The 27263-nt window shown below is 42.1% G+C and overlaps 2 protein-coding genes, 1 long non-coding RNA gene and 5 other non-coding genes across 9 annotated transcripts; 2 read left to right on the top strand and 6 right to left on the bottom strand.

The window, feature by feature from the left end:
- The first annotated feature begins 123 nt into the window (after positions 1-123).
- On the top strand, positions 124-8211 carry LOC135105162 (uncharacterized). 2 transcript variants are annotated; one of them, XR_010270729.1, is made up of 4 exons: positions 124-458; positions 5061-5189; positions 6777-6964; positions 8074-8211. It is a non-coding gene; the product is annotated as an uncharacterized LOC135105162 (long non-coding RNA). The 2 variants fall into 2 exon arrangements; XR_010270728.1 differs by lacking the exon at positions 124-458 and adding an exon at positions 3392-3715.
- LOC135105160 (translation initiation factor IF-2, mitochondrial-like) lies at positions 3952-16394 on the bottom strand. The gene is given in 17 exon segments (XM_064013222.1): positions 3952-5083; positions 5434-5574; positions 6143-6307; positions 6632-6852; positions 7959-8167; positions 8416-8556; positions 8703-8921; positions 9437-9486; positions 9814-9865; positions 9867-9991; positions 10170-10330; positions 10859-11039; positions 11273-11390; positions 11772-11979; positions 12885-13012; positions 15992-16143; positions 16264-16394. Coding segments are annotated over 15 exon segments (2172 nt in total). The 5' UTR covers positions 12893-13012; positions 15992-16143; positions 16264-16394; the 3' UTR covers positions 3952-4910.
- On the top strand, positions 13732-16463 carry LOC135105161 (uncharacterized). Its single transcript, XM_064013223.1, has 6 exons — positions 13732-13933; positions 14068-14321; positions 15007-15203; positions 15595-15785; positions 15944-16069; positions 16266-16463. The coding sequence occupies exons 1-6, from the start codon at positions 13886-13888 to the stop codon at positions 16332-16334; spliced, it is 885 nt and encodes a 294-aa protein (XP_063869293.1). The 5' UTR covers positions 13732-13885; the 3' UTR covers positions 16335-16463.
- A 1652-nt stretch (positions 16464-18115) lies between these two features.
- LOC135105301 (U5 spliceosomal RNA) lies at positions 18116-18225 on the bottom strand. Its single transcript, XR_010270792.1, has one exon. It is a non-coding gene; the product is annotated as a U5 spliceosomal RNA (small nuclear RNA).
- A 40-nt stretch (positions 18226-18265) lies between these two features.
- LOC135105299 (U5 spliceosomal RNA) lies at positions 18266-18380 on the bottom strand. The gene has a single exon (XR_010270790.1). It is a non-coding gene; the product is annotated as a U5 spliceosomal RNA (small nuclear RNA).
- Positions 18381-20076: 1696 nt separating this feature from the next.
- Positions 20077-20238, bottom strand: LOC135105292 (U1 spliceosomal RNA). Its single transcript, XR_010270783.1, has one exon. It is a non-coding gene; the product is annotated as a U1 spliceosomal RNA (small nuclear RNA).
- A 1321-nt stretch (positions 20239-21559) lies between these two features.
- Positions 21560-21752, bottom strand: LOC135105295 (U2 spliceosomal RNA). Its single transcript, XR_010270786.1, has one exon. It is a non-coding gene; the product is annotated as a U2 spliceosomal RNA (small nuclear RNA).
- Positions 21753-26409: 4657 nt separating this feature from the next.
- On the bottom strand, positions 26410-26524 carry LOC135105298 (U5 spliceosomal RNA). Its single transcript, XR_010270789.1, has one exon. It is a non-coding gene; the product is annotated as a U5 spliceosomal RNA (small nuclear RNA).
- Positions 26525-27263: the final 739 nt, after the last annotated feature.

The raw sequence follows: 27263 nt of genomic DNA, 5'->3' as shown, positions 1-27263 counted from the left end.
TGTTGTTGTTGTTGCTGTTATTGTTGTTGTTGCTATTATTATTGCTATTATTATTGTTATCATTATTATTATTATTATTATTATTATTGTTGTTGTTGTTGTTGTTGTTGTTGTCGTTGTTGTTGTTATTTTACATCCTCCTCTTCCTCTTCTTCCTTCCTCCTCTCTCTTAGCACTCCTCCTACTGTTACTACTACTCCCTCTCCTTTTCCTCCCTTTTCCTCTCCCCATATCCTTCATAAGCACCTCGGCGTCACCATCAAAGGCGAGGAAGAGCCAGGGGAAGCATAACAAAGGGGGGGATCGACCAAGTGTTCTCGGAAGGCAAACAAGGGCCACAGGAGGAGCTGAGGGCCCGCCAAAGAGGAGCTGTCACGCCTACCACAGGCTGCCCCCCTCGCCATCAATCTCCCGCTAAACTAGACACCCTCAACACGGGGAAAGAATGACAATGGGAGGTAAGAGACGCCTGTGTTGCGCCCTCTTGCTCTTAGGTTCTTTTGTTCTCTCATCGTCATCTTTTATTTTTCTCTCTCTTTTTCTTCTTCTGCCACCATCACCACCACAACCTGCTCCACCTTATGCTCGTCCTCTTTCTCCTCTCTCTTTTTTTCTACTCCTCTTCCTGTCTCAACCAATAACTTTGCCTATTTAGCAAAAATAATAGAGAAAAAGCAAGACGGTTTTCCCATCACCTTTTATTCTTCTCTTCTACTTCCTTTCTTCTAATATTAAACGCCATCTTCTCTCCTCCCCTCTCATACTATTTCCTCCCCTTTATTCTACCCGCCCCCCGTTTGATTTACTTGTCTCATCGTTGGAATAGCAATACAGAGGAGGGCTACCTATAGTTCCGCTGATCCGCATTTAGGATGCGAACACTTATTTAACTATCACTAGACTTGAAAACGTCCTTGAAAACCCCAGTGATTTCCACTGGAGCCTGATGAAAGCAGTCGAGATAAGACGTCGAGACATTTGAGAGTGCGGCTCCAGGCTGCCTCCTGCCACTGGGACTAAACATCTGAATGCATAAATAAATCAGTCAACACCACGCCATCAACACGCCAGTTTTGCGAAGTGAATGTGACGAAAAAATAAATAAATGTTATCAATAAGTATTCCATTAAAATTCAAATAAGAAATATAAAAATACACAAAAAGACAAAACAAAGTCGTCTCAACCATCAGCCACCGCAGTCACATTGAAGACCAAGGGCTTTTATTATTCTAATTTTCTCTCGTAATGCGCCACAACTCACTATGTTCTCATCTCTGAGTGTGTGAGCGGCAAGCAACACACGCTGGACGAGGATGTCCACATCACGAGTTGCAGCGCATCATCAGCCCCATCCCTTCCTATTTCCTTTTCCTTTTTTTTTTTTTTTTTTTTTATGTATGAGGGACACTGGCCAAGGGTAACAAAAATCCAATAAATAAAAAAAAGCCCACTGAGATGCCAGTCTCATAAAAGTGTCCAAAGCAGAGTAAAAAAAAATGAAGGATAAGTGTCTTGAAACGTCCCTCTTAAAGGAATTCAAGTCATAGGAAGTGGAAATACAGAAGCAGGTAGGGAGTTCCAGAGTTTACCAGAGAAAGGGATGAATGATTGAGAATACTGGTTAACTCTTGCATTAGAGAGGTGGACAGAATGGGGGTGAGAGAAAGAAGAAAGTCTTGTGCAGCGAGGATGCAGGAGGAGGGGAGGCATGCAGTTAGCAAAATCAGAAGAGCAGTTAGCATGAAAATAACGGTAGAAGACAGCTAGAGATGCAACATTGCGGCGATGAGAGAGAGGCTGAAGCCAGTCAGTTAGAGGAGAGGAGTTGATGAGACGAAAAGCTTTTGATTCCACCCTGTCTAGAAGAGCGGTATGAGTGGAACCCCCCCAGACATTTACCGACTGATTTACTTATTACCCATTGTTTTTACACATTTTTCCTTTTCCTTTTTATTTATTTATTTATTTATTTTCTCTCTCCCTTTCTGCTCATTATTGTCACACATAAGGGTAGGAGGATGGCTGTGTTCAACCAGGAGTGTGTGAGGCGGTGGGGCAGCTGATGTCACAATACAACCCGCGCTGACCTCATGTCCTCGGTTAGTCATTTAGTACTGGGGCGGATGGTCATACAGGCCTCAGGTCAGGTGATCCTCAAGACAGATAGGCCTGAATGTAAATAGGCGTCAGGCCGTTTGGTGCTCGAGACACTTTGTCCCTAAAATATCTCTAGACTGACGAGTTGTAGATAGAGGATGACGCGAGGCCGCATAGCGCGGGTGACGGGTTGAGCTCTGCCCTTGGTATTCTGTCTGCCTCTCACACGACACCTGCCACATGATACTCGTACATTGCACGAGCATTTTAAACTTTATACATTCACACTACACATACATTTTCTGATACACACACACACACACACACACAATTACGCAGGTGTTACATATATTGTGGGCAGACTGAGACGTACACGGGTTGCCACATGCAGCTAACATTAGTATTTTATCAGTTGTGTTGGCTGGGTTTGTGAAGAGTGTTTACGGCACGACCTTATCATTTATTACCTCATGGCTTGCTTGCCGTCTGGCGACGAGGACAAGGTGCACTCAGGTCGGTGGGGGTGGCGGCCAGGAGGGTGGGAAGGGGAGGAAGCCCCGAGCCCTTACCACCACCATTCCAACCACAGATCGGCCCAGCATGGTGACCTTACATTTGTTACCCTCTGGTATGAAGAAGCAAGGTCGTTTACCGACTGGTGCTTAATATGCGTGTTCATGGTAATATTTAATTTTATACAGTATAACTATGCTAGCATTTTTGTAACGCTTTAGGTTCTCATAATAAACCTTAAAAAGGCCACATAAATGATAAATCGGATGCTCATGAGTGTCTTTCTATGCCTCATAATGGAAAACCTTTGTTAGACCATCAGAATCATGACATCCTTAACAAGCCCAGTGACTGATGCCGAAGTCTGGTGGGAGTAAACAAGATTGATGCTGAAACGTTTGAGAATACGATCCCCGAATCAGCAATGCTCGAGTGACGTCTTACCATAGCTTCCTTAACACTGCAGTGACTCACACACAAACACCTAAAAAATCATACCTAAATTAAGAGCAGCACAGATATCCAGTAAAAGGTAGCCGCCGCGCCTATCCGCCTTTGTCATTCACACCATAATAATGAGAACATCGTAAGCAAACTTGTGACAATTAAGCACAAGAATGGTGAAGCAATGCAGCCGCCGCCAAAAATGTAGGGCTAGCCTGGCTGGGGTCACTGAGAAGAGAATGCTTAGCCAATGAGTCTGGACACTGACTGTTTTCCTTCTGATAAAATAAAAGGTTATCAGTGAGCTTGATGTCAATAACGAGCATTTCACAGATAACACACACACACACACACATTATCGAATAGAAATCTTCCTTCTCGATGGTGGAAGTTTTGTAAAGACCGTGATATCCATTCATGACTTTCAAGATAGAATTCCGCCAAGCCATTCTCGAAGGTCCTCTCGGGACACAACGGTTTCGGAGTTGCATGCTATCTAGCCTTCCATACAAGGCTACACCCGGAAGTAGAGATGCCTGCTCTACTGTAAAGATGCGTCTGTTCCCTCACGTAACACTGTGCTGCACCGTCTCTCAGTATAGCACAAGCGTGTCACAAAGCGCGGCGTCACTATATCTCAGCTGTGAATTTTCCCATGTCGTTAGTGTCAGCGTTTTGTATATTTTTTAAAGGAAATTGTGTCAAGTGTTTGAGCAGTCATCCCGCAGGTCAGCGTGGAACACCGCTGGCCTTAGCTATTTTATTCTTCTCCATGATGGCCAGAAATCTACCATTACGGGATCAGCATTTACATCAAGCCAGGCGAGGAAGGAACTGCCTTCAGTCCTCGAGTTAGAGTGAACTAGGTTATGATGGAATTTCACAAAACTACGATCATATAAAACAACTTTATATTTACATCATATGACGTAATACTATTTCTTAATATAATAACAACACAACAAAAACAACGGCATTTTACCATACATTTTGCCAGTTTCCACGCACGTGTAGTGATATTCAAGGAGAGAGCAGAACAAAAATTCAAATAGTGACTTATTTCTTTATGGTATGCGGGGAAATCAGTAATTTCTAGCACTGCTCATATCCCTTATAGCTGCATTCTACAACATGGAGACATACAACATGCACTACAGCTCCCTAAGTGAAACCATAAGACTCAGTTAGATCCTGGTGATGTGCTACATGGTTCCAATCCACCATTTAGTCCATCCTCAAAATGTGGTCACACTTATGCAGAGTGATGAATGTAAGTGTTCAAGGGAATACTGACGAGGATGACTGTGCGAGGGTGTGTTGGAAAATGGAGTTGGCTGAAACAGAGAACTAATGAGTAACACTTTGTTCTTGTACTTATGACCTGAAGATTCTGAAAATCTTGAAGTGATTGGTCTCATGTATTAACAAATAAAATTAACATTTGACAAGGAAAATTACTAAAAATTACAATATGTATCTGTGTCTGTGTGAGGATATGTATATATTCTTAAATGTGTACATGCACATGCATTCCTACAAATACACGTTATATTATGAAAGATACTCCAAATATATAACGGAAGAAAATAAAAAAAGCTAGAGACAGTTTATGTGAAAATGAGAAAAAATAAAGTGCATGTGTACAAATGTCCTGCAAATCCACTGTAAAACTAAACATCCATTGGACAGTCTGCAGGCAACTCATTACTTTGGACTGAAATACATTCCTGCACTCCACCCTTTCCTCATGCTTCACCTCACGTGTGTGGGAAATGGCCTACTGTATGTAAAAAAAAAAAAAAAAAAAAAAAAAAAAAAAAAAAAAAAAAAAAAAAAAATCTTTAACATGTGAGCCTTAGAAACCAGGATCCCAGTCTGTTGTCTGAGGGACCTGCTTGATTCTGTAGCAGATCAGTGTATCACCAGACTGAAATCTGAGGTCGTGGTCAGCAAAGCACAGACCACATTCCTTCCCTCTTGTTATGCTTTCCACTTCCTCCTTCAGGTGACGCATGGATGACAGTTCACCTGAAGGGAAAAGAGGTGTGTGGTGCAGTGTTACATGATCTACAAAACTTCTCATCCATCCCAACCTATCTCATGTTTTGAAAAGGCCACATTATTATCATGGCAGGTAACTATACTTTAACATTTGGATGATTAAAAAATATATATAAATGAAATAAATATAATAATAGTAATGAAAAACAAGTTTACATGGTATTATGAAATATGCAGGCTTCCAGAATACAGGTAATGCTTTTGTAACACAGTGTTCATAGCAGTTTTTCTTTCAATAATTTCTGCAAAAGCGGCACTGGAACAGACTATGCATTTCCAGGTGAACAGACCCCAGCCATAACAAAACATCAACTCACCCTCATGGACTGTCTCTTGGCCTCGCACCACCCTGTACAAGGCATTCTTCTTTAGGCTGCCCTTCACACACCGGCACCCAGCAATTGGAACTTTCTTGCGTCCCTCAGTGATCAAGAACTCCTCCAGAACATTTGCTTCACCTGGAGAAATATTGGTCTATTTTTAGATGTTTCCCAGCACAAAAAGATCTCAGTTGTAGTCTCAAAGCAAACTACAGCATCATAATCTGAGTCTGAGGGATTAGTTGAATGTTATGCTGAATGCTATCACAAAATTTTGCAGCTTCACCAACTCTTCTTTCCCAGGCTAGCCAAATAGGAATAATTTCACACTGACACCATGAAATATTTAAAGGATTCACCACAGATGTAAAAATAAGACACAATCATTGCAAGTCTACACAAAAGATTGGTAAACCCTCCTGACAGCTCTGAACAACTGCAAGACTGGACCTATTCATGGGGGTTTTGTTCACTACAACTTACTAGTCATTACATACATTCCTAAGCACTTTCATATGATCAGCATCAAATCTGAAATGCAAAACCTCACCTACATCTTCACTCTCACAAGATAAGGTTGCAAACCTATATTTGCTTAAGTATTTCTTTATTTAGGTAGCAAAGTACTAGGCTCATGCATAATACATCAGACTGGAAGCTCAACCTGCACATCATACAATTAAGGCAAGGAAAGGTTGTAACATACCAAGTACTTCCTCCTCCTCCTTGATAGGCAACTGTGCAGAGATCCTTTCCTTGAGATGGTCAATGAGGTGATAGATGACTGTGTGTTCTGAGATGGTCACACCTTTTTTCAAGGCTAACGTCCGCACCTCTTTTGGAACCTCCACATTGAAGGTGTAGATAATACCTGACGGAGAGAGGAGTGAAGAAGTTGTGAGGGGATGCAGCAGTCATAATGACATGGGGCTGTGTGTTAGTGACTTTGTTTCATAAGTTTTATATATTTACATAAAGACTCTAGAATAACTGGTCTGCTATCAACATGTGAATATAATATTGAAGTGATAACATTTCTGACATTTCAAAACTAAAAACTAAATTAAATACAGTTTAAAGCATCCTGGTCATTACAGACTTGATGAGAACATAACTTGACTCCAGCACAACCAAATGGCCTGGTATGACCACACTTGATCTGTTTCACACAGTTGCACTCAAGTCCATCTCTGACCTGAGAACATGGAAGCCATGTTCACATCACTGGGAGTGACAGGTCCAACGCCATAACTGATTAGGTCCAGGTGACATTCTGTGCCATGGTAGGTGTCAAAGGTGTCCAGCAAGGCCTCCACTGATCCATCTACATCTCCTTTCAGCACAAGTGATACCTTGGGTGGCCCGTCCTCCTCCACATTCTCCTTTGGCCGGGGACCTCGCTTGCGTAGCTTGTACCTGCCACCAAGAAGATGGACAGCTGAGCCATGGCAGTTAATGGACACCTTCATGGCAGTGATGTCCATAATGTGAATCATGTACCCCTGAGAATATGTAGCACTGTTCAAAGGTGTGTGTGTGTGTGTGTGTGTGTGTGTGTGTGTGTGTGTGTGTGTGTGTGTGTGTGTGTGTGTGTGTGTGTGTGTGTGTGTGTGTGTGTGTGTGTGTGTGTGTGTAGAACATTAAAGTTTTCAACTTACATGAATGACAACAGAGCAAAATAAAAATAAAAGTGAGTGAAAAACAAAACAATCTGAAAGGAGATAAGAGCATAAGAACAACTGAGAGAGGGAATGGGGTCCAAGAAGGATGTGTACTGTTTACTTACAGGAAATGACCTGACAAATGAACATGTCACTTTTAATCGGTTTCATCTCATCAGTGAAAGTGTATGCATCTTTTTTCAACACAAACATACTTAAAAACACAGTAGCTTCTTTAACAGTAAGAAATATGTATATATAATTAAAATATAATAACTGTACCAGCCACAGCACTGATGCAAGTGAAGGAAGTCAAACAGCTGTGAAGAAACAAAGCAAAACTTCCTAATATTACCAATGAAAGGAGGATTAAGTGCTTTTGGATTAACTTCTATGAATTATTATACTCAGGAAACTTTGTAGTTTTGTGCCTCTTTTGTGAGGAGAGGCTGGCCAACTGTGGTATGAGACTAACTCACTTCCAGCATTACCTCAACACAAAGCATTGATGTCAATGACACTAAAGCAATGGAGTTTTTTTAAAGAAAGACTTTTTTATTTAAGTATTCCTAGGAAATACTTCTTAGTCCTCCAAGTGCTGCAGCTTCTTTTCAAACTTAATAAAATGGTCCAGTATAAATTTCAAGTGTATTTTCAAAAGATACCACAGGTAAAGTGAATGATTGAGTAATCCAAACCTTAAAGTGCTTGTAGCTAAATTTTTACTTTAAAAAATTTGGGAGGAAAGTCAAATGAAGCAGAAAGTGTCATAATGTTTGTAGCAGTCAAATGGTTACAAACTGATAAAAAAACAAATACTTTTACAATGATGAACCAACGTGCTCCATCTTCCCTTCCCACCTTACTCCCATTTTCCTTTTCTCCTCCCGCTGTGCTCGGTACTGTTTGAGGTGCTCCTGCAACTTCTCTTCAATGGCTGTTGCATCATCTTCCTGCTGCTGCTTCTTCAAGACAGCTTCCCGCCACTCCACCACCTCTGCAGCACGATGCTCCCCCTCCACCTCCAACACCACATCCCCAGCTGAAGGCAACTGTCGCCACCCAATCACCTACAGAGAGGTGGAAGGGAGGGACCTGAGTAATTCCAGTGTTTCCTACAGCTTGCCATCTCCTAAGCATGTGGGACAGCATGCAGTTAGAGATAAATGTTATAATTCAATTAAATGTAAAAAGAAAGAAATACATAAGTAACTCCGAAGTGCAGAACTTCATAACAAAAAGCCTCCTCATTTTCCATCTCTAACTGAACTGTTTAATATCACCTAATATAGTCTTGAAACACTCCATTTCAACACACCTGGACCGGAGTGGCTGGAGGGGCAGACATGATAGGCTTCCCAGCATCATTGAACATGCTTCTCACTTTGCCCCAGGCGGTTCCTGCCACCAACACGGCACCACGGCTGAGTGTGCCCCGCTGGATGACACACGTTGCCACCTGTGCCATGTGAAGAATACGAGTACAGCTATTAATTAAAATGACATGATGAATGGGTGGAGCGCATCAAATACATCTAAGTGGAAGGCATAGTGTACATCTAGGAAGACATGAGATGCAATCCCTTAATGCCCAGTTCCACTCACCTTTCCCCTACCAGGATCTGTCCTGGACTCCACCACCACACCTTCCACGGCGCCAGTAGGGTCAGAGCGCAGGTTCAGGAGTTCTGCCTGGGTCACCACAGCCTCAACTAATTGGTCTAGGTTATGGCCAGTGAGGGCAGACACCTCCACTGCCTGCACCTCTCCACCCTGCTCCTCCAACTGCAATCCTGCATTAAGTAGCATTTTCCTTGTGCCGGCCTGGTGGGCAGGAAAGGAATGGTGGGAGATAATAATAAGTTTCTAGATTAAACAGGGATGAAAAAATAACTAAAAGAAAGAACAATGAGAAAAACTGCTACATCTTAATAGTAATTATGGAATTACAAGTGAAAATAAATATATAAAGTATAAGAATTACAGACATTGGGATTACATGTCTGTGAAAGGGAAACAAGATAGGGAGACTATGAAAGGATGGCAACCCTCTTATCTGAAAGATGTACAGTACTTAAGAGAGAGAGAGAGAGAGAGAGAGAGAGAGAGAGAGAGAGAGAGAGAGAGAGAGAGAGAGAGAGAGAGAGAGAGAGAGAGAGAGAGAGAGAGAGAGAGAGAGAGAGAGAGAGAGAGAGAGAGAGAGAGAGAGAGAGAGAGAGAGAGAGAGAGAGAGAGAGAGACTGGAGTGACCAAGGATGAAGTGTCATGGCCTGAAGTCTAAAGCTATCCTCTCAGGTTCCAGGAAACAGGCATCAGAACAGTTACTGTAAGATACTCACCACGTCTGCTTCAGGCTTGTCCACCTTATTGATGGCCACCACAATTGGCACTGGAGGGGGAGAGGGAATAAAGACAGTTGAGAAGATTAATAAAAATCAACACAAACAGGCAGTGTGGAGGCTGTGGCTGTGGGAGGATGGTATACTGCATCACAGAAAACATGATCTGTACTGAATATCTTGTGCACAGCTTTACTCATTCAACAAAATTTTCTGGCTTCCTCTGAGGTCATAAGGACAAATGGATTCCCCTCAGGGTGTCATTAGTCAAAAAATTATAAGAATGAATAGAATGAAAAAATTTGACTTCTAATAAAATAATACCTATACTGAGAGCTGTCAACATGCCATACATGTAAACAAGTAACTCTACTCACCATGTGCTTCCTGGGCCAGCTTGAGGGACTCCTGGGTCTGGGCCATCACCCCCATCATCCGCTGCCACCACCAGCACCACCACGTCAGTCACCATGGCGCCCCGTGCCCGCATGGCCCCAAATGCAGCATGGCCAGGAGTGTCCAGGAAGGTTGCCTGTTCTCCACTCTCCAGCTGCACTGTGGGTAAAGATTGCGGAAACAAGGTGATATCAACGATTCACCCATACACTAATGCCCTAAAGTTTATCTATGACATGATAAATAAGATTTTCCTGGTGTAGGAGGATGAGAGATCACGTGAGATGAGAACATCAGCTGTGTGACTGGTGTGGCTTTCTGGTTATGGTTTGCTGACCTGAGAATGCTCCAATGTGTTGGGTGATGCCACCATGCTCTGACTGAACAACACAGGTGTCTCGGAGGCTGTCCAGGAGGGTGGTCTTCCCATGATCAACGTGGCCCATGATAGTGACCACTGGTGGCCGTCGCACCAATTTTTCTTCTTCTGCTGGTGATCTGAGTGGATTTAACATAACAATCATGTTCTAGCTAACTAAATTTCAGAGACAAGTGTTCTTCTTTTGGTTCCAGAGAATCACAAGGCATTCATAAGTAACTCCTGCACTACTCGCTTAGCAGCTGTGAACAGATGCCTGTGAATCAGTGAGTGGCCCATGATAAATACAGTCCCTGGGAAGAATGTTCCTGAATTTCTCTACAATCTCATCTCCATCCATCCACAACCTTGTGCTGCTGGGCCCTTCACTTCAAGCATACAGTTTAATCACCATCAGTGTTTGATTACTTATAAGTTACTTTTATGATGACATACAGAAGAAAATAGGGTATTTTTGGATGATACAGTTACTGACACTTCTTATAAAAGAGGGTGTCTGCATTACCTAACTGACACATATAGAAAGGGTTTAATGTACATCATGGACTGGAAGAGCTTAAAACAGCTATTAATAAAGAAAAGGTCTGGCTTGTTTACAGAAAGACCTCACTTCTGTGGGAACCTGATGACAACAACCCTCATGCTACCTTCTGAAGGCATCCTTGTTCTTGGTCTCCTGTTCCACCTTCACTGGACTGCCCTCTATTTTGAATCTCAGGCCAGCTCGCTTCACTGTCTCTTGGGCCACACGTAAGTTAGTGATGGGGGCATTAGGTTCGTCATAATGGTCACTGCCATCTACGTACAGGAAGATTTCAAACACTGTGTCTGGAGTGGAAAAAAAAAGGAGTCAAAAAGAATACTCCATGTAAACAAACATACCTTCCAAATGATGACAATTGGGAGAAAATGCTCACAGCACTCACTAAACCCCACAGCTAATATACAAATTTTCCGTTTGTCAGTCCTTCATTATGTGAGTAAAAACAACCATTCCACAGTGAGGTGAACATATTCGAAAACACTTGCACAGGCAATGCAAGGCACACTGATCCACATACCAATGTCTCTCTCGATGGCCTTGGACAGCTCAAGTACTGTCATGTTCTTCCAGATTGATACAACACGAGCCTTTGGTTTTTCCAGCTTCATTGCCTTGGGGTTCAACTGAATTGCATTCTGAAATGCCAAAACAAGAGGATGCATGAATGTGATGCTCATGGCTTCTTGTATACCACTGAACACAAGCACTTCCCAGTCTGAACCAAATGTGCAAAGCCAGACACCACCACTATATGAGAACAATAAGTAATTAATGTGCTTGGCTAACAACCAGGAGTTCCGTGGTTCAGATCCTTAAACACACTGAAAAAATCTATTTTAAATCAGGAACAGAAAAAATTAGAGCAGAGAACAGCATGTACACATTTTCTTTATGTGCACCAATTATCTGCTCTGATTACATAATTCTAAATCATGTACAGTAGGCATCAGAGGTGATGCAGACAAACCATATTATTAACTTATTAGATAATTAACATTTTTACAACTAACTGTTACCTTGGCATCTTTGTCTTTCCTTCTCTTGCTGAGAGCAGCAGAGGTATGGAAAGCTGTGCGTGGCAGCTGACCACACAGCAGGCATGGGGCAGCTCCCAGTACCCTATATCTGGTCCCCAAGAGTGCTGGCCTCTCCACACCCTGTAAGGCCTGCCAAAGTGGCCGTATCTCCCTCTGTGCCAGCCAGCGGCCCACTACAAGACTTCTACTGAATGATGAAATACCAAAAAAGAAATATGAGTATGTTGATAGTTTTGTGGATGAAAAAATTCATAGAAACATATCTGGGATACCAGAACATTACACCTGTGCAAATATGACTGGAGGTCTTTTAAATATAGTCATCCATGTGACAATATTACACTTATTATTATATCATATTACACCACGCTGGGCAAGCGAGGATACTGCCAGCTATACACACCTTCTTTTTATATCTTGAGAGAGAGAGAGAGAGAGAGAGAGAGAGAGAGAGAGAGAGAGAGAGAGAGAGAGAGAGAGAGAGAGAGAGAGAGAGAGAGAGTATAGTTGCATTAGGGATAGTCCCTAGCAGTTACATTAACTTTGGCTGGAAAAAAAAAAAAAAAAAAACATTACATCATATCACTATCCCCGAAGAGGACGCCTCTGCTGTGTGAGGGGGGCTGAAGGAGCATCCCAGAGTGATCACTCTGGTCCATCAGTTTTACTTGCAAGACCACAAGCCTTTTCAAATCCCTGCCTCCTCAGCTTCGAGGATTCACCAATATATATCCCAACAATTTCAAGCACAAACTGGATAATTGGCTGACATCAGTCCCTAATCAGCCCTCCATACCAGGGTATCCCTATCCCAACAACTCTGTATGTGAATACTCAACATTCACTGAGCTGCCTGGTACCAGTGGAAGTCCACCTCAACTGCGTCAGTAAAGGGCGAGTTTCAACAAAGTAAACAAAGTAAACAAAGTAAAAGTGAATGAATGAATGAATGAATGAATGAATGAATGAATAAAATAAAATAAATAAATAAATGACAAAATAATGACAGTAATAAGGTAAATAACACTAATGTTACTTGAATATTATCCATCAGCAGTGTTCTTGCTCTTGCTGGTTATTTGAAAGCCTCACCTCAGCATGACAGCAGCGGAGGAGGCAGCCAGGCAGTCCTTCACTCAGTCAGCCGGTCGCCACCAAGGGGGCCGCCATCATCGTCCCTCCTTACGGCTCACCATTATTACCTCGTAGCCACACCCACCCTACAAAATATATAGCATCGTCACAATACTATGGATGGGTTTCATTTCACAGCGATAAATGTCAGTGTGGTGAGAATATCCCTTCGCTAGCACGTGCATGATGTGTTTCTGTCACAAGTGAGGGCGAAGCCCAGGCCAGCACACGCGACCAGACAGGTCCGCCGAGACTAACGTAAACATGGTTTTCATAATGCTCACTTCACATCTCAGAGACAGAAGTAATTCACGTTAAATAATAACTGACTACTGAAATCAGTTTACAAGACTAACATTTTTTTTTTTCGTTGAATAAAAACTATTTGAGAGAGAGAGAGAGAGAGAGAGAGAGAGAGAGAGAGAGAGAGAGAGAGAGAGAGAGAGAGAGAGAGAGAGAGAGAGAGAGAGAGAGAGAGAGAGAGAGAGAGAGAGTTTCCATTTCACCCAACTTTGTGTTCATCTTCTCTATCTATTGTTCCCGTAGCCACCCAGCAAACTATTTACTATGTGGACCGTTTCGTTCTCTCGAATTGCTTCAAATTGAATATAACACACACACACACACACACACACACACACACACACACACACACACATGTATGCTTGTACGTATTCAGAATGCATGACATCACGGGGTGCTCGTGGCACTGCACCACCACATGTGTTCACCACAGCTGTGCCTGACAGCTGGATAATTTTGCGCCGCATCTTTTCCTGGTGCACCATTGTTTTCTGTCAACAACCACAGGAGGTCGACGGTCTTAGCATTTACGTACTCCTAAGTTTTCCAGACTGATCCTGACCGTACTGTGCTCGAGTGATTTGAGTGGCCTCTTGAAGAAGACGACTTGAGGACACACTCCTCAACCTTCCTCTCGGTTCTGCAGCGAAACCGCAATGACGAACTTCATTTTCATTTTAATTTTGGTCGCTTCTTTCGCGAAGGTAATGATTGACTTGATGGTATTGTGATGGCTTTGCTGGCACTGGTCCAAAGCTGCTTTAAGTGGCCCTACATCGCTACACGATGGCAATCCCCGTTACCTGTATTCGTATAGCGATCATTATTTTCCACACAGGTAAGGCCACATTCAACACCCTTCCTTTCCGAGCTCGTACAACAGCTACGCCTTACACCCGGCTACACCTCCAACTCGCAAAGGTTCCTCTTGATACCTGTGCAGCGTCCCCTAGATACGAAGCAGGAAGAGCAGAAGAGGCTGGTGGTGGAGACGGCGCAGGTGATGGACAATGACATTGCAGCAATCCAGCAGGACGTGGGGATATCTGTTGATATCACAAAAGATGGTGAAACAGAGCCCATGCTAGTAGAGTGAGTTCCTTGATCACATTGTCTACAACTTACCAAACACACACACACACACACACACACACACACACACACACACACACACAACACAACACAACACAACACACACACACACACACACACACACACACACACACACACACACACACACACACACACACACAACACAACACAACACAACACAACACAACACAACACAACACACACACACACACACACACACACACACACACACACACACACACACACACACACACACACACAAACACAAACACAACACAACACACACGGGATTATCTCGTCTCATATAACACAAACTTATGGGAAAACAAGGAATATATAATGTTGGGAATGACTCAGTTATGGGATGCAGCACTGATGCTAATTTCTAAAATCTGGAGCTGCATCACCAGTGGTGTTCCTCCAGGACCTATATTAATTACACGATCATCACTCATCTACAATTTCTACATTAAGAATAAAGACTAGAGGGTACGTAGCAACGCTGACATATTCGTAGACATCACTAACACTGAACAGCTCGGAGACCCTGGGATAGCTGATGAGACCCACTTGTGATGCTGAGGTGTTGATGTGAGACAGGGAGATGGATCTTCGTAGACTGTACTGTAGTATCTCACCAATGATCGCACTCTCGCCTTCCCATGAACTTGCATCGCTCTTCCAGTTCCTTGGATGACGTTTTCCTCGAGCATGAGGAATATCAGCAAGTCCCCTTCAGTTTGCAAGTGCCACTGGTCCTGCCTTTTGATTTCCACTTCAAGCATGACTCTGGGTCGGAACCCCCGCGAGAGTGCACCGTTGACGCACGGACCTGGCGGGAGAATGTCATCACCGAAATCATGAACATTTTGGAACTCCCAGGTACTGGTGCTCAGTGGCTAATTATTTATCTTTTCTAGTAAATTCTGCCTTTAATTTGCAGGCTCTGGCACTTTACTTGTAAATCCTTAACAATGTAGCGGGATCTCATGTACACACACACACACACACACACACACACACACACACACACACACACACACACACACACACACACACACACACACACACACACACACAGTTTAAAGAGAACCTCGATAATTTTGGATATGGAGAGAGAACAAAATGAGCTTTGGCTCGTGCCTGTACGATACAAATAGGTAAACACACACACACACACACACACACACACACACACACACACACACACACACACACACACACACACACACACACACACACACACACAGGCTCAGTAAACTTTGCTTTCCAGGAACGCCGCCCTGGAACCTTGGATCGGAAGGGATCTCAGTCGAATTCAGACTGAAGAGGAACAAACTGGCGATCAAGTGGGAACTAGATTTCGAAGACAAAGACATTGCCGAGACATTCATGACTGACCTGACGGTATTAGAGGAAGATGCGCGCTATCTGTGCAATGTCTTCATTCAGGGCACATCCCAGGTATGTAATGCATGCTGAACAACGCCGCTGACCGTATTGCTAGTGTGTGTGTGTGTGTGTGTGTGTGTGTGTGTGTGTGTGTGTGTGTGTGTGTGTGTGTGTGTGTGTGTGTGTGTGTGTGTGTGTTACATACATACACTTTACTTTCCATTGTCAAGGTAAGCCTGGAAAACTTGTCTACCCTGGCGGAGTGCATCTACACTTACCAGTTCATCCAGGAGTGTGTGTCAGCGGTACGCGGCGCCTACGCGACTATCGACAATCCGACCTGGGATGTCACTCAGGTAAGCAGGCAAGGAAGCTTCTTGTCCCAGGCGTCACCATAATCGAGATTCCGAGTACACGTGATCATGGAGAGCTTTCATAATAACAAAAATCACAGCCATACGAGTGTTTCTTGATAATAATGATAATGATAATAATGATGATGATAATAGCAACAACAAAAATGACAATAATAATGATGATGATAACCTACAGATAGACGGAGTCGCGGACCACGTCGATAATATGCTGCAGGAACTTATCCAGCAGCACAGCCGTCACTAAGCACTGGAGACTGTTGGGACGCTCATCACCATCCCCAAGTCATCACTGATTCACCACCAGCTGGGGAGGCAATGGTATGGCACAGCGGTGCCCACATCATCTGAATAAAAGTAAAACAAACAAAATACAGAGATATTTGTCCTACAAATACTAAAAGTAATATTAATTTTGGCACCCTAATTCTTCCTGAAACGCTCTGAAGCTCTGGTAAGCACAAATGGCTTTGAGAGAGAGAGAGAGAGAGAGAGAGAGAGAGAGAGAGAGAGAGAGAGAGAGAGAGAGAGAGAGAGAGAGAGAGAGAGAGAGAGAGAGGTCAGCCGTATAGGTCTGTGGCACAGTGGTTGGTTCGTTGCTGCAAAAACCAAGTCTGATTCTGAGCAACATTCTGAAACGATTATACAGTGCACCACGGTTACTTTAAAAGTGCTGAAATTGAAGTTACACGGGATTTTAAGAATGTTTTCACGGTTCAATTGTGAAATTAACCTGATTCCTACAATATTAACAGATGAAACGCTCTTGAGAACCCGGTTAATAGTCTGTGGCCATTAAAAATAATCATGATGAGAGAGTAAAGCGTTTCAGAATACGAGCCTCTAACTTAAGGCAGTTTCTTGGTGGAATGGAAGGATCTCGTTCGTAACCCTTGCAGGACTACGTGATGTTTATTAGCTATAGTCCACAGGATTCTTGTCACATACCCTAACAAACCTCGATAAACCCAATACATCGAGTAAAAAGATAAAAAAAAAAAATAAATAAATAAATAAATAATAATAATAATAATAATAATAATCATAATAATAATAATAATAATAATAATAATAATAATAATATGCTTGAGCTCATATTGGAAACTGAATTCCAGATATTTAAACATCGAAGTAGCACTTTGAATAATGCTTGCAAGGAGGCAGAATTGAGTAATTTTTTTCATCTACAACAACAACAACAACAACAACAAAAACAACAATAATAATAATAATAATAATAATAATAATAATAATAATAATAGTAATAACAACAACAACAACAACTAGCGGGACGCGTGAAACTTTCACGAAAAAAATAGAAAATAAAAGAGGACCAATAACAAAAGCAGGAAGCACATGAACACTTCAAGGAACCCACAGGTTAACAGTGGATCCGGGTCCCATGGACCAACAACCCATAGGTTGCCATTTGTGAAAGCATCACGTCGTACTAACAGTAAAACAAGAATTACAATATGATAATGATAATAATTTCATGCTCTTCAGAAGTAGAGATAATATATATATATATATATATATATATATATATATATATATATATATATATATATATATATATATATATATATATATATATATATATATATATATATATATATATATATATATATATATATATATATATATATATATATATATATATATATATATATATATATATATATATATATATATATTACTGCCAAAAAAAATAAATAAATAAACAAATAAATTAATGTGATGCGCGGTGATTCCTGTCAGTGGTTAGCTGAACAAGTCTGACATTATAAGAGCTACTGTCTCACTAACAGGTGTTGTGTTCTCACCGGGGGAGTGAACCGATCTGCGACAAAGGTGCAACAAGCCCCTTACACTATTAGTTTCATTGATGGAAGAAAAACCACTAACCGCCGCAACAAAGGTACAACAAACCTCTTGCTCTATGGCAGTTTCACTTATGAATGTCATTCTCTCCAGGTTAAATATTTACCTTCCACTTGTCACCCTTTCGTGATAATTATTATTATCAAGCTCATTAAATGGGCCATTAAAAAACAGCCTTACACTCAATGAGTTCCCCTCCACTGAAATCTTCAGTAAAAGGCGAGAGATTTATGCGTTATGAAGTGAAATGAACACATTTTCCTTCCACTTCTCACCCTTCCATGATTGTTATGAAGCCCATTAAATGGGCCATTAAAAAATAGCCTTAGACTCATTGAGTTGCTCCCCTCCACGGAAATCTTTAGTAAAAGGCGAAAGATTTATGCGTTTTGAAGGGAAACCAGAGCTACCACGAAACACACAATTTTTCGACAATATGTTTTGGGCCAAACGCCTACAAAGGCTCCACCTCCGAGCAAGAAGGTAACATGTCTTGACAACCTATATACTAAACTCGTGTTCACTGTGGTCTGCTTCTCACCTGCGTCATGTTCCTCTGTAAAGTTATCACATCTAAATACAAATTCATATTTTCCTCACAAATACAATGATGGACGTCCCCAATATGTGATGCTCTATTATCCAGCATGTCCTTCTTGCCTGGAAATTCTTAAACTTAAAGGTGACAATGTTCAGTGTACGAACAAACTCAATATTTATGCAATACAGTGTTTTCTTCAATAACATTTACTACACTTTTCTTTTTTTTATGCTTCAACTTACTAACGGTAATAATATTTGGCAATCTGATATAGCTACTCCTGAAGGTATTTTTCAATTTTCAAAAGTCTACCCAACAATCACTCGAAGAATGCAAGTATCTTGCACCAAATAACACATAATATTCTAGCTAAATGTATCGACTGCACACAAGAAATAAATACACTTACTGCAGCGCGACAAAGCAAATTTTGATTGTTAATATATTTGACCAAAGAGAAACAAGGAAAACTTTGAAGACGAAAGGCAGACTTATATTTCTGAGGGAACTTTGGAACCCAAGCACCTCAAGGGAATGCAGGAAAATCCATACAGCAATGAATTAAACAGGCACCCAAGCTGAACAAGGCAGCTTCTTCAATGATCTATGACTGCCATCCATGTTCATAAACTTGTCAACTTTTGTGAAATAAAGTTCACATCTTGTTCCCACTCGTCATCTACATCATAACGTATTTTGAGAACTGTTTCAGTTGTGGTAGGCAGCCGGCAACTCCTACAAGCATTATTACCACAATAGTTACAGATGTACGATTTGTTTCACGGTCTGCTTTGCAACGAACTCCAAGCAAACCTGTTTGTAAACTTACCCGTGTTTGTAACAAGAAGTCTAATATATTTAACAACAATATCTAAAAACAAATACCTATATTAACTTGTGATAACATTTTCCCCGTAAGCCTTAACTAGGGACACAATGAATGAGTGGGTAGTGAGAGAATGCACCACATGCTGGAAGAATGTGTGAGAACTGTAGGAAGTTACCCATGAGGGGGTGAATAGAGAGGGAGTGTGAATGCATAAGAAGCAGCACTGACAGTCTCAGTGGGAGGAAGCGATCAAACCAAGTCAAATGCGAATCTGTTTTTGTTCAGCAGGTATAACCCAACTCACGAAGACTTGATTGGGCCAAGATGAATAACTACATGCAGGCATCTCATTCAGAACATGAGGCAGCACCATCATCTACTTCATGTCGAAGATACATTACTAGAGAATGAAAATACCAATCAATATGATTTCGATAAAAAAAAAAAAAAAAAAAAAAAAAAAAAAAAAAATATATATATATATATATATATATATATATATATATATATATATATATATATATATATATATATATATATATATATATATATATATATATATAAGACGTACAAGCAATGCCTAAGAGCAACATTCGGCAAGGGTATAAGGCAATGGACATCGCATGTAACAGGAACATCACACGAAGGGCACGACCTGCTCTCTAACCTTCAAGAACGATTCCAGAGGTAATATAACTAATAAGAGTCCCACCAAGTAATTCCATCGACATAAGTGAGGGGGATGCGCGAACGCAATCCCCGCTAACAAAAATTTCGCACTCGAGTTAACCACATTTGGGTTAATCGCAGGGGTCAGCACCGCCGGAGTGCAATGGTGGGCCTCGCCCTGGGAGAACCGCCTTCGTGATCACGGTGTCTCCTGTGCCAGGTAAGTATGATTTCAAAATTCTATGCCCCACCCCAGTCCTACCACACTCAACACCCCATAACACTCCCAAACTGTTATGGAAGTGTTTTACGTAAAACTATTTGTTCTTCATAGTGTTTTCATTAATCTTCATGGATATTTAATTCGGCAACTTACTCGCCTGTGACATTAAGATGCCGATTCTTTATATCAACATACTGGCTACTGGTTGGTGTCTGTTTATGAAGGCCTGGCTAAGGACCAATTCGTATCGTTGCGCTTGTGACATCAAGATCCCTCTCATGGTTCAATCCTTTACAACACATTATGTGATTCAAAACACGAGGCATTACTCCCACCTAACTATAACCCCAAGGAGTGTGACAGAGTCAAAATACATTCAGAGGTCAGTTCTGCAAGTATTCCATTTATATAAGTTGGTCCTGGTGAGCTGCACTGAACCAAGAATGTCAGTCGTGTGGGAGAGAACGGGTAAAGACGTGTTTTGGAAAGACACACTCAAGTGAACGTCAAGATATGACACACACAATTAAAACCATCATTCAAGCCTGGAAAATGTACTTGTTTCATTAATCAGTTATCTATTTATTTGAGAGCAATCTTTAAGGAAGGCAGGCTGACCAAAGACGTAATGAATGCTATCGCCACTTGCACATGATCAGTTCAATAATGCTGCATGATCATTCCCCTATCAGCACCTGGGGCTGTATTGAATCACTAATGCAGTATTATGCTCGGTCAATATGAACATTATTATGAAGATTAAAAGTGTAATTTTAACGTCGCCTAATGACCCTAGTGTCGCAACGCATTAAAACCGACCAATCAACCATTCCCTTTCCTTACAGGTCTGTGGTCAGCAATCAGAAATTAGGCCGTACTGAACGTACTGAAACCAAGCCGCTCCACGGCAAGAGCGGACCACCTAGCACTACGAATATTTCACTGACGGGTGGTGTATCTTCACGGGTAGAGAAGGAACTATCCGCGGCCGAAGTGCAGCAAGTCCCTTACTCATTATTGTTTCTCTGATAGTGATAGATGTTACATTCTCCCCTGGGAGAGAAGAAACTATCCGCGGCAAAGGTGCAGCAAGTCTCTTACTCTGTTATTGTCTCACTGATAGGTGTTACATTCTCACCAGGGAGAGAAAGAAGTTTCCCAGACAAATGTGCAAGATTTTAATACTTACACCGTTTCACTGCTTTCTCTCCTGGGAGCTTGGACTGATTCCGTAAGTACTTCTTTACCGAGCCGATCCGCGACAATACTCAAGCAAATACCTTATACTAGTACCACTTCAATTACATATATTATATTCTCCCCGGGGGGGAGTGGACCGATCCCGGAAGTACTGCAATACCGGGCCGATCCGCGGCAAAGGTGGAGCAAGCCCCTAGCACTTCGCCATAATCCAAAAATCAGATTAATATCGTAGATCCCACATGGGGATCGTATCAGATATTAAGCTGATAAGAACAGATACTACACTTTGATCTTAGCCAAAAGGCCGAGAAGCGATACCCTCCACCCCAACGCCGCCATCCCAAACACTGCAGCCTTAACACCCACACCACGCACGCAACATACATGCGCCCCACGCCCACACTACATACTAACACATCACCTATGCCAGGCTTCCTCCTCACCATTTCATTTACTAGTACACTAACAAGTCAAAAGTCACGCTCACCAACAACACCGCCTTCCACAGCCTCCTAAACCCTGCACCACCAGGTCCAAGTCATCAGCCAGGTGAGGCGCCGGCGCGCACGCAGACGAGGCATTACTTATCTCTGCTTTCAGCAGCACTACTGCTACCATTGTCCTGCATTCATTATAACAGTGGTGTTCGTCAAACACCAGTAACAGTACCAGGAGAGAGAGAGAGAGAGAGAGAGAGAGAGAGAGAGAGAGAGAGAGAGAGAGAGAGAGAGAGAGAGAGAGAGAGAGAGAGAGACAAACATAAACTATTAGGACAGTTAGAATGAGACCATCCCCTCGCATGAAATCTTTCTTTGCTGAGAAGGCAGTAGGCACCTGCCGAAACGACAATTTACTCCCACTGAGGTCTAACTCTAAAGCACTGGATCAGGGGGTGCTGTGAACTTATAATTAAACCCAGCTGTGACCTCACTGAACGTTTCCCTTTGTGTTTCACAACACAAGGGGCCAGTCACAGCCTACCCTCTAAAGACAACTCTCTTCCTTCACACAAAACCACAAGCACCTAATTACACACACACCCTTCGCTCAAAATTCAAAATTATTATGGCGACTCCTACACCAGCCTCGGAGTCCCCATCTGGGGAGGGGACCACATATGTCCCCAGGTCGGACTTCTCTTCTGATATCGACCCCTAAGTGTCTTGACACCCCCCCTCAACTTTTTCTTCATTAACTTCTGCAACATTCGCCGTCTTAGATCTAATTTTTAATCTATAGAACACCACCTCTCCTCTTCTAAACCTCATCTTCTTTTCCTCACTGAAATACAGGTGTCTGAGGCAACTGACAGTAGTCCCTTTTCTGTTTCCTCCTACTTTCTCTATCCTCATTTTCAATCCAAAGCTGGATGTTGCGTTTATGTGCGTAAGGACTTAACCTGCTCTAGTGCCCACGCTCTTGAATCTTCCGAGTTTTCCACCATCTGGCTACGACTACAGAGTCACTCTCAAACTAATTTTATCTGTGCTGTATACCTCTCACCTAACTCCTCTGATTATAAGAAATTCTTCGACTTCTTAACTTCCATAGCGGAGCACATTCTGACTCTTCCCTTTTGCGGAGATCTCCATTCTTGGAGACTTCAATGTTCACCACCAGCTTTGGCTTTCCTCTCCCCTCACTGATCATCCTGGTGAACTAGCCTTCAACTTTGCTATCCTCCATGACCTAGAGCAATTGGTGCAATACCCTACTCATATTCCTGACCGTCTTGGAGATACGCCCAACATTCTTGACCTTTTCCTAACCTCTAATCCTTCTACTTATGCTGTCACCCTCTCTTCTCCGTTGGGCTCCTCCGATCACAATCTCATATTTGTATCTTGTCCTATCGTTCCAATTCCTCCTCAGGATCCCCCTAAGCAGAGGTGTCTCTGGCGTTTTGCCTCTGCTAGTTGGAGGAACCTGAGAAGGTATTTTGCTGATTTTTCTTGGAATGATTACTGCTTTCATGTCAGAGACCGGTCTCTGTGTGCCAAGCGCACAACAGAGGTGATAGTGTCTGGCATGGAGGCGTACATTCCTTACTCTTTCCCCACCTAAACCTTCCAAACCTTGGTTTAACACAGCTTGTTCTCGTGCTATACATGATAGAGAGGTGGCCCACTAAAGGTATTTAAGCCTTCCATCATCAGAATCTCATGCACTTTATATTTCTTCCCGGAACCATGCCAAGTCTGTTCTCCAAATAGCCAAAAACTCCTTCATTGATAGTCTCAAAATCTTTCAAGATCTAACTCCCCTCGTGACTTCTGGCATCTAGCCAAAAAATATCTCCGAACAACTTTGCTTCTTCTTTCCCTCCTTTATTTCAACCAGATGGCACCACTGCTATCACATCTATTTCTAAAGCTGAACTCTTCGCTCAAATCTTTGCTAAAAACTCTACCTTGGACGATTCAGGGCTTGTTCCTCCCTCTCCTCCACCTTCTGACTACTTCATGCTACCTATTAAAATTCTTTGCAATGATGTTTTCCATGCCCTCGCTGGCCTTAACCCTCGGAAGGCTCATGGACCTGATAGGGTTCCTCCTATTGTTCTCCGAGACTGCCTCCGTGCTTACACCTTTCCAAGTCAAACTCTTTCAACTCTGTTAGTCAACATCTACATTTCCTTCTTGCTGGAAGTTTGCATACATTCTGTTTCTAAAAAGGGTGACCGTTCTAATCCCCAAACTACCGTCCTATTGCTTTAATTTCCTGCCTATCTAAAGTTTTTGAATCTATCCTCAACAGGAAGATTCTTAAACATCTATCACTTCACAACCTTCTATCTGATCGCCAGTATGGGTTCCGTCAAGGTCGCTCTACTGGTAATCTTCTGGCTCTTTTAGAGTTTTTTTAAAAACTTTTGCTGTTGCCTTGGGCATATCAAAAGCTTTTGATAGAGTCTGGCACAAAGCTTTGATTTCCAAATTACCCTCCTACAGCTTTTATCCTTCTCTCTGTAACTTCATCTCAAGTTTCCTTTCTGACCGTTCTATTGCTGTTATAGTAGACGGTCACTGTTCTTCTAAATCTATTAACAGTGGTATTCCTCAGGGTTCTGTCCTGTCACCCACTCTCTTCTTATTATTCATCAATGACCTTCTAAACCAAACTTCTTGTCCTACCCACTCCTACGTTGACGATACCACCCTGCACTTTCCCACGTCTTTTCAGATACGTCCAACCCTTCAGGAAGTAAACATTTCACGCAGGGAAGCCACAGAACACCTGACCTCTGATCTTTCTAAAATTTCTGATTGGGGCAGAGCAAACTTGGTATTGTTCAATGCCTCAAAAACTTAATTCCTCCATCTATCAACTAGACACAACCTTCCATACAACTATCCCTCTTCTTCAATAACACTCAACTGTCCCCCTCTTCTCTACTGAACATCCTCGGTCTGTTCTTTACTTATAATTTAAACTGGAAACTTCACATCTCATCTCTGACTAAAACAGCTTCTAAGAAGTTAAGCGTTCTGAGACGTCTCCGCCAGTTTTCCTCATCCCCCCAGCTGCTAATTCTGTACAAGGGCCTTATCTGTCCACGTATGGAGTATGCTTCACATGTCTGGAGGGGGGGTTCCATTCATACCGGTCTTCTAGACAGGGTGGGATCAAAAGCTTTTCGTCTCATCAATTCCTCTCCTCTAACTGACTGTCTTCAGCCTCTCTCTCATCGCCGCAATGTTACATATTTAGCTATCTTCTACCGCTATTTTCATGCTGATTGCTCTTCTGATCTTGCTAACTGAATGCCTCCCCTCCTCCTGTGGCCTTGCTGCACATGACTTTCTTCTTTCTCTCACCCATATTCTGTTCACCTCTACAGTGCAAGAGTTAACCAGTATTCTCAACCATTCATCCCTTTCTCTGGTAAACTCTGGAACTCCCTGCCTGCTTCTGTATTTCCACCTTCCTATGACTTTAATTCCTTCAAGAGGGAGGTTTCAAGACACTTATCCTTCATTTTTTGACTACTGCTTTGGATCTTTTTCTGGGACTGGCATCTCAGTGGGCTTTTTTTTTTTTTTTTATTGAATTTTTGTTGGCCAGTGTCCCTCCTAAAAAAAATAAATAAATAAATATATATATATATATATATATATATATATATATATATAAAATGATGCCGAAAATATGGGCAGGATATTTTCAACACTTCAACAATACCTTAGCTCAACCTTACATAAAACATGTAAAGCATGCGTGCATGTCTGTTGATACAAGGAAAGTAAACTGGGAACAACATTTGGAAGCGAAGAGTAAGCGATGAGGCAGCCTACACCACCTGCTATGCATCCGTGGGATAAGCCACACCAGAAATAGGGAACTGATATGACTTTCCTTCTCGGGCGTTGCAGTACGTAGAGCCACATTACAATGATTGTTTTCCCTGTCCCACCACCGACCGCCAGAAACTAGTGGAGGCTGCAGATGCCCAGCCCTTCATGCGACGGCCTGTTAGACAGATAAGAGGCCAGGTCCGCCCTCGAAGTTTGACACACATCGCCAGACATGCTGTTAGAGATGTTTCAGTGCAGCAACCACTCCCTGCTAGACCACCAACCCATCCACATCCAATGTCGGGCAGGGCGCGCATGGACCACCGTCTCCACCACTGTGCCACGCGATCTTTTTGGATAATCTCTGCGGCGGAGTAATGCCCGCTTTGTTCATGAACGCATAATATATGTATACTGTATATTGTATAGTATTATCTTTGAACAATAAACCTCAACATTTATATATATATATATTTTTACTCCCAGACAGCGACACTTGCGGCGAACCTGACAGTTTAGGAACGTTGGTTATCAACAACTCTGACGCATACAATTCCGTGGCACAATTTAATACCACCTGTATTTCAGGATAGTTATTATCAATCAAGCCCACCAGTAGCCTTACACCGGCTCGCTGAGTCTTTTTAATCTCTTGCCACTCGTTCATGATTGTTATGAAGCCCATTAAATGGGCCATTAAAAAATAGCCTTAGACTCATTGAGTTGCTCCCCTCCACGGAAATCTTTAGTAAAAGGCGAAAGATTTATGCGTTTTGAAGGGAAACCAGAGCTACCACGAAACACACAATTTTTCGATAATATGTTTTGGGCCGAACGCCTACAAAGGCTTCACCTCCGAGCAAGAAGGTAACATGCCTGATAACCTATATACTAAACTCGTGTTCACTGTGGTCTGCTTCTCACCTGCGTCATGTTTCTCTGTAAAGTTATCACATCTAAGTACAAATTCGTGTTTTCCTCACAAATACAATGATGGACGTCCCCAATATGTGATGCTCTATTATCCAGCATGTCCTTCTTGCCTGGAAATTCTTAAACTACGCCACAAGAATAATCAACATACAAGATGGCTTCGTCGTGCTTACCAGAAATGACGATGAAATAGACAAGATCTTCCAAGACAAAATAGAACAAGACCTCAAGAAAAATTACTTCCAGCCCGTCCTACCTCCAGAATTGAAAGCAAAAAGAACAGCTATAATATTCAACACTGATGACTTCATATACAACCATACCGAGAAAGAGATGGAGGATGAACTTCTGGCCAACAATGCATGGATGAATGAGGGCATAGACAATATATTCAAAATACCCAGAACAAAGATAATGAAAATCACCTTTAAAGAAGCTGCTGCCGCAAAAAAGGCCACTGAAAAGGGTATACTATGTTTCCACATGAGTATTTCACCTTATACAATAAAGATAGAAGACTACATTCCACTACTGACTTGCTTAAAATGTTATGCCATTGAAGATCACACCACACCTAATTGCCCAAAATCTAAAACATT

This window comes from Scylla paramamosain, chromosome 11 (assembly GCF_035594125.1).
Source record: "Scylla paramamosain isolate STU-SP2022 chromosome 11, ASM3559412v1, whole genome shotgun sequence".
NCBI classification, from domain to species: domain Eukaryota; kingdom Metazoa; phylum Arthropoda; class Malacostraca; order Decapoda; family Portunidae; genus Scylla; species Scylla paramamosain.
This window is presented reverse-complemented; position numbering and strand designations above follow the sequence as displayed.